General features: G+C 39.9%; 1 protein-coding gene across 1 annotated transcript; it reads right to left on the bottom strand.

Moving 5' to 3' along the window:
- Positions 1-1,694: 1,694 nt before the first annotated feature.
- On the bottom strand, positions 1,695-4,542 carry LOC112757150 (bet1-like SNARE 1-1). Its single transcript, XM_025805756.2, has 5 exons — positions 4,373-4,542; positions 4,145-4,201; positions 4,001-4,060; positions 3,782-3,865; positions 1,695-1,901 (listed from the first exon to the last, which is right to left on the bottom strand). Exons 1-5 carry the CDS (start codon positions 4,409-4,411, stop codon positions 1,695-1,697), a joined length of 447 nt encoding a protein of 148 aa, XP_025661541.2. The 5' UTR covers positions 4,412-4,542.
- Positions 4,543-7,583: the final 3,041 nt, after the last annotated feature.

Raw genomic sequence — 7,583 nt, 5'->3', positions numbered from 1 at the left:
CGCTGCCCCTGCTAAGAATCTGGATAGGGCGGCCAATCTCCCGTTGAGTTGCTGCACTTCTTTGACACAGGTGGGGCTCTTCATGTTGAGTATAGCTTGGCATTTATCTGGGTTTGCTTCAATTCCTCTTTGTGTGAGCATGAAACCTAGGAATTTGCCTGCTTCTACCGCAAAGGTGCATTTTACAGGATTGAGTCGCATGTCGTGCCTCCTTATAGTGTCGAACACTTGAGTCAGGTCGGACAGTAATGTGTCTTCGCTTTGTGTCTTTATCAACATGTCGTCCACATAGACTTCCATGACTTTTCCAATGTGGTCTGAGAAGACTTTGTTCATCAGCCTTTGATAAGTAGCACCTGCGTTCTTGAGGCCGAAGGGCATCACGATATAGTAGTAATTTGCTTTCGGTGTTATAAATGAGGTCTTTTCTTGATCTGGTGGATACATGGGGATTTGGTTGTATCCCGAGTATGCGTCCATAAACGAGAGGTATCTATATCCGGAGGAAGCATTTACCAGAGCGTCGATACTTGGGAGTGGGTAAGGATCTTTTGGGCAGGCTTTGTTGAGATCAGTGTAATCAGTACACATTCGCCACTTCCTATTTGATTTTTTCACCAAGACGACGTTGGCTAACCATAGTGGATACTTGACTTCTCTTATGAATCCTGCCTCCAGTAGTGCCTATACCTGCTCTTTCACAGCTTGGGATCGCTTTGGCCCAAGTTTTCTTCGTCTCTGCTGCACCGGCCGAGATCCTGGATAGACCACCAACTTGTGGCACATTAGCTTGGGATCTATACCTGGCATGTCTGCGGCTTTCCATGCGAATAGATCGACATTATCGCGTAAGAATTGTATCAATAATTCTTTTGAGTCTCCTCTTAGGATTATTCCGATATTAGTTGTTTTGTCCGAGGTGTCTCCGATCTGAACCTTCTCTATTTCGCCTTCTGGCTACGGACGGAGTTCCTCTCATCGCTGCACTCCGCCAAGCTCAATTGTATGAAACTCTTCTCACTACAAGAAAATATGTCTATTGCCACGTTTTTAAAGCGTGGCGAAAAGCTGAAAAAAGCGTGGCGATAGCTTTTCGCCACGCTTTTTGAGCTATCGCCACGCTTTTGAAAGGGTGGCCTCTTCAAGGGTGGCGGTTGCTCTGTCGCCACGCTTTTTCAAACCTATCACCACGTTTTTTTTTTGCCACGTTTTTTATAGATTGTCACGTTTAAAAACGTGGCCATAGGTGGGAGATATGGCCACGCTTTTAAAGCGTGGCCGTATGTGAAAGATGTGGTCACGCTTTTAAAGCGTGGCAATAGAGGGAGATACGGCCACGCTTTTGAAGCGTGGCAATAAATGGAGATACGGCCACGCTTTTAAAGCGTGGCAATAACAAGAGATACGGCCGTTAAATCACAAAGCTCACTATCATTGCTGTCATGTTGAGAAAGAAATTCTACTGAAGTTCACATATCAAATACCCAACACATTCAGAATTGTATCAAAGTTAATATTAATTATTAAGAGCTAAATCCAAAATAAACTGTCTTACACCAGTAATCAAATCATTCCATTTGTAGTATCTTTCTATGATCTACTGTACCATAACCAAAATAATCATTCTAAAGACATCAATTGAAACCTAAAAGGTTGTCAAGAACTATACAATGGCATAGGAAACTTGAACAATACTAAACTAGTAACACAAGGTGTATTCCGAAGCGATCAAGAAGCATGAAATCAATCAGCCTAAGCATGTTCACCACGGATGCGGCGAGCAAGCTGAATGTCTTTGGGTGGATGGCACACAAGTTGGTGTCCTCAAACAAACCAACCAAGTAGGCTTCAGCAGCTTCGTGGAAAGCAAGGACAGCATGGTTCTGGAACCTCAAATCAGTCTGCAAACATAATAAATCAATCAATAAATAGGAATCATTACATATTTTACAGCAAAAAATAACCCAACGCACCAGGACTAAGATAAAAAGGGGTTAATTAGATTGGCTCGCCTTCTGCTTCCTTATCACAGCAGATATAGCTGGTGTTGACAATATACCTTCCCGTATTAGAAAGATAAGTTGTCCTAAATTTCTATTAAGAGAGTCATGTTAATAATAATACACACTAGAGGATTGTGAACAATAAGGTGATGCACTAGTCCATCAAAGATTTTTTATCCTTATGATGATGTCATTTACTGCCATCTTGTGTTACAAAGTTCTTCATATTTGTTTTAGAAAGATTCATTGAAAAATTCAAATGATTAAGATACTTACTGTCCAATCAAAATTTTTCGAATACCATTCTCGGCAGCAATTTTAATTATAATCTGAAGTAAATGAGAACAGCAACAGAAACAGAGACAGGGCAATTTTCCTAACAAAATTAAATTTGATAGCTAAAATAATGCATTTTAAACAGTTTTCTATTGTAGATCCCACTGATGACAGGGCTTCCATTTGGTATTGCAGGATAGCACACTCTCTGCATATATCAGCAATTCAATTTGACTAAACACACAATATACATTGAACAATTCCAAAACCCTCGCCTATCAAAGAAAGAAAAAGTTAACCAAAACTTGGAACACACACATGGCACAACTGAAACAAAGTTCACACCAAAACCAAACTTCTTATGCCTGCTTTATCTCTCAATTTATTCTAAATTACATTTACTCACAGCTTTTATATTTTGTTTTACCCTCCTTATTAATGCTCTGTTGATAATAATGCTTTTCTGCTGCTCATGCATCCTGGAAATTCATTTTCCAATGTTACACTACCTTTAAAAACCTATACTTTTCTGTAAGGTAAATGTTTAGGGTCTAGGGTAGGAAGAAGAAGAAGGGAATGAGAGGAAGGGAAAGGGAAAAAGAGTTTGAGTCTCAATAGAATTCGATGACAAATGTAATAATGAGTTGAATTACTCAGTTCCATTCAATTCTGCTAATAGGCCTGACTCTTTTTCGGTTGATATAACTGAATGTGGGATCATTTTCTAACTGACTTGAACAGTTAAACTAAATCTTGCATGTGGGAAGTGAGCTGCATCATTCAGTGCCCCCAAACCAAGTTGGGATTCTGCTAGTGATGTAGAGTGACATTATATTTTGACATCTCAAAACTTCAAATGTTAGTTGGAACAGTAGGATACCATTTTGTCTTAAATTCTATGCAGTTTTACATGCCACATGTTATAGAAAAAGTTGTTCCCTAATATGAATTAGCAAATAGTAATAATAATAAAATAAAAACACTCCAAATGAAAATTATGTGACATAAGAAAAGTGAATACACATCATCTCCTGTCTAGAACTTAAAGACCAACTACAAAGAAATGTTAAATGAAGAAAACGGAATCTACCAGAAAATCCATCTACATTTTCTAGTATCCCATAAAACAAGCAGGATAAAAAGGAAGTTATGAATTACGAATGGTAGCTTTTCTGAAAAGGAATTGGGAACCGATCTTCAAGAAAATAATAGTGTATACAAGTGCTGGAAAGCAGAAAAAAGAAATTTTATTGGACAAAATTTACACAAGATAACAGAATAATAAAATTTAGGAAGCTTATCACCTATTCCATTGTACAATTCTGGGATCGAAACCTGAGTGATCAAAATAAAATAAGAACAGAGAGCACTTAACCAAAATTGACATGAGAACACCAAACAACAAATTAAAATCAAATAAATAAAAAACTGCAACCACAAAAGTTAGAGAACAAATTCAAAATCAACAAAAATCAAGAATCAAGAACAGAACAGAAACTGACAGTGAAAAAGTATGTTATAAGGAAAAGCACAACAAAGGATGCTATAAGTGAAAACGTTCTTCGGCTGGATTTTTTCTCAAAGACCTGAAAGAAGGTACAACATAATTAAAAGACTGGTTAAAAAAAGTAGAGAAGAAAACAAATACAAAGAAAAATCAGAACCAGATGAAAACTCTACTGCAAAAGCCATATGGTTTTACAATTCCACAATCCACATACCATTTTGAATTTGTCCACAGTTCCTGAAAGAACTCCTCTTGAAGAATCCATGTCATTCCCCTAAACAAATACCAACATTTTATCAAAGAAGAACAAAAAAGTAGCAGTGCAAATGGTAAATATTTTTTATAGTTATATGCAAACCATGCGGTCCAGCATCCGGTTATGACTATCCACCTCCTCATGTATATCACTTGAGATCTGTTACAATCACATCAACAACACGTTAACACATCAAAATAATGAGAAGGTTACCAACAGCTGAAAAGAAATAAATGAGAAAATGATCATAATTCACAGCGTTCTTCAAGTATAATATACAGGAAGAACAAACTTAGGTCTAGATTATTTTACAAGAAAAATTAAACTTACTCTTTTCAACAAACTGACTCTATCTTGCAATCCACCCATTGCTCGCTCGTTATCTTGTTCATCAATTTCATTATAGGAGGAGTAAAGTGATGATGCTCGGATGCCTCCCTCCTCAATGCCGTCAAACAGAGCAACTCTGCTGTTCCGGGCGTCTCTGAAACAGGGAAAAGGTTTATAACAAAATAGAGGCAAAAGTTAGATAATAAACAAAAGCAAGGTGATTTCCTTTGCATAAACCATACATTGAAACAGTTTTACAGTCTTTCCATCAGACATCTCCATGATTTCATAAAATGTTCAAGATAAGCAAATTATCTATGAAGAACAAAAAATTTGTTTCAGTATTTCTACCGTCACCTGTGAATGCTTGCGTATTTCAAAATAACAAACTTGTAAGTTAAAATAACCCTTCACAAGTTATCAAAATCCCAAAAGAACTAATCAAAGGGGGGAAAACGAAATACTAGTCCAGCATAACCCAATTTCCACCAGAAAAGTTACCCTTCAATTTCTTTTGTATCTGCCATTTTAGAAGTTCTTTTTCATGTTTAAAATTACCTGTCACATTTAAATATCAAGAAAATATTAATTATTTTTGACCAATTATATCTTTAAACTAATTATGCTGAACAATAGAGTGGAAAACATAAATAAGTGGTAATTCAGTATAACTAAATAAGGATAGTTTCATAAAATTAGCTTACTAGATACTAGTATCAAGATTATTCATAAAACCAACCCGAAATACGGTTAAAGCATTTCATCAAACATGTTGAGTGCGGTAAACTTGAAACGAAATAAGAGAATTCAAAGCTTAGTATCAATGTGATAGAGAAGAGAACATAACATTGTATACTTTAATTCAGTCTATGAAAAAGATCCAAACCACTACCAAATCAAATAGTTACTTATTGTAATAGAAATAAGAAGTTTCAGAGTTTCAAGCAGAGTATTGGTGTTGTGTGAGTGTATTGTCTGGTGGTGGATTTAGGGAACTCACGGCGGCGACAAAAGAGAGCAGTTTGATAGCTAGGTGGAGCGCACGGGTTGGTCGCAGAGTTTGAAGCAGGGCAACGTGGCTTCCAGACGAATGCGAACGCGAACGGTGAACGGCAAAAAACGCGAACGAAGACGACGGCTGAATGAAGACGCGAACGTTAACGGCAACCAACGGCGGCGGAAGCGCGGCTGAGCAGACAAAGACGACGGACGCCGAGCTCGAGGAAGCAGCTGCGATCGGTGACAGCGAACGGGGGTTGAAGACTTGGAGCACGAGGGAAGCTAGATAGACGGACGGACGGCAGCAGTATGCCACTCCTTGCGGCGGCGGTGGTGTAGGCTTACAGTGCTAGGGTTTTTTGGCTGAGTTTCTGTGAATGAAAGAAACGGAGGGAGAAAGGGAGAAAGGAGCTTCAGAACCAAGAGTGAAGGGTTTCGAGTGATTAGGGTTAGTGTCTTTGGGTTGGGGACCGGGTTGGTGCCGGGTTGGGAGCCGGGTCAGGAGCCGGGTTAGGGTCAATGGGTTGGAGCCCCTCTCGCCACGCTTTTAAAACGTCACTGTTTTGCTCTACGGCCACGCTTTTGAAGCGTGGCAGAAAAGAACCTTTTGGCCACGCTTTTAAAGCGTGCCAAAAGCGTATTAGGATATGGCCACGCTTTGTAAGCGTGGCCGTAATGAAACCCTATCGCCACGCTTTAAAAACGTCCTTGTTTCTCTCTATGGCCACGCTTTTGAAGCATGGCAAAAAAAAAAGCGTGGCCGTTTCTCTAACCAATTGCCACCCATACAAAAGCGTGGCCGTTGATACTTTTCGCCACGCTTTTGAAGCGTGGCAATAAAAAAAGTGGCCAAATCTCTAATCTATTGCCACCCTCATAAAAGCGTGGCCATTGACCACTTTTGGCCACGCTTTTTAAGCGTGGCAAAAAAAAGCGTGGCCATAGGCCTTTTTTCTTATAGTGTCTCCTCTGCCTCTGAGGTTTAGACTTTCGTTATAACAGCAGCACGCCATCTTTTGATCTGCTTTTATTGTAGCTATCCCTTCTGTAGTTGGGAATTTCATGCATAGATGTGGGGTCGAGACTATTGCGCCGAGTTGATTGAGTGTTGTCCGACCTATTAGAGCATTGTAGGCTAAACTTATGCCGACCACAATGTAGTCTATTTTGAGGGTCCTAGATTGGTTCCCTTTTCCGAAGGTTGTATGTAGTGATATGTATCCTAATGGTTGTACCGGGGTATCTTCTAGTCCGAACAGACTGTTCGGGTATGCCTTAAGCTCCTTGTCTTCTAAACCGAGTTTGTTGAAAGCTGTTTTGAATAAGATGTCGGCGGAGCTTCCTTGATCTATTAGTGTGCGATGGAGATTGGCATTTGCCAGTAGGATGGTAATGACCATGGGATCGTCGTGTCCCGAGATGATTCCAGATGCGTCCTCTTTAGTGAATGTGATTGCAGGGATGTCGGGTGCTTCCTCCTTTCCTTCGACATGATATACTTCTTTGAGATATCTTTTACAAGATGATTTGGAGATTCCTCCCCCTGCGAATCCGCCATGTATCATGTGGACGTGTCTTTCTGGTGTACGAGGTGATCGCGTGGTTCGTCCGATATCTTCGTCCCTTCGTCTCTTTCTTTGATCATCATCTCGGGTTGCTAGAAACCAATCTAGTTTTCCTTCCCTCACCAACTTTTCTATGATTTTCTTTAAATCAAAGCACTCATTAGTAGAGTGACCTCGCACTCGATGGTATTTACAATACTCATTCCGATTTCCTCCCCCTCTTTTGCCTTTGAGTGGCCGAGCTGGGGGTATTTTCTCCATGTGGCAGACTTCTTTGTATACATCAACTAGGGATACCTTGAGAGGAGTGTAATTGTGGTATTTTTTGATTTTCTCCCCTTGCCGATCTTCTTTCCTTTTGGATTCCTTGTCTTTATCTCGGTAGGGGACCCCGGATTTGGAGGTTTCTCCCAACCGAGCATTTTCTTCCATGTTGATGTATTTTTCTGCTCGCTCCTATACTTCGTCTAAGGAGGTAGGGTACTTCTTTGATATAGATTGGCTAAAAGGTCCCTCCCGTAGGCCGTTGATGAGTCCCATGATGGCGGCCTCTGTTGGTAAGCTTTGAATGTCCATGCATGTTTTGTTGAATCTCTCCATGTAGTTGCAGAGGCTCTCCCATTCTCCTTGCTTGATCCCTAGTAAAC

The sequence above is a fragment of the Arachis hypogaea genome, chromosome 16 (assembly GCF_003086295.3).
Source record: "Arachis hypogaea cultivar Tifrunner chromosome 16, arahy.Tifrunner.gnm2.J5K5, whole genome shotgun sequence".
NCBI classification, from domain to species: domain Eukaryota; kingdom Viridiplantae; phylum Streptophyta; class Magnoliopsida; order Fabales; family Fabaceae; genus Arachis; species Arachis hypogaea.
This window is presented reverse-complemented; position numbering and strand designations above follow the sequence as displayed.

What these genes read in the sequence shown, in the direction of transcription:
- LOC112757150 (XM_025805756.2), bottom strand. Translation starts at nt 4,411, where the DNA reads ATGGGTGGATTGCAAGATAGAGTCAGTTTGTTGAAAAGA. An exon ending in ACCGGATGCTGGACCGCATG is followed by an intron (nt 4,061 to 4,144) that starts GTTTGCATATAA and finishes GTATTTGTTTAG; the next exon opens with GGGAATGACATGGATTCTTC. An exon ending in CTGTGGACAAATTCAAAATG is followed by an intron (nt 3,866 to 4,000) that starts GTATGTGGATTG and finishes ACCTTCTTTCAG; the next exon opens with GTCTTTGAGAAAAAATCCAG.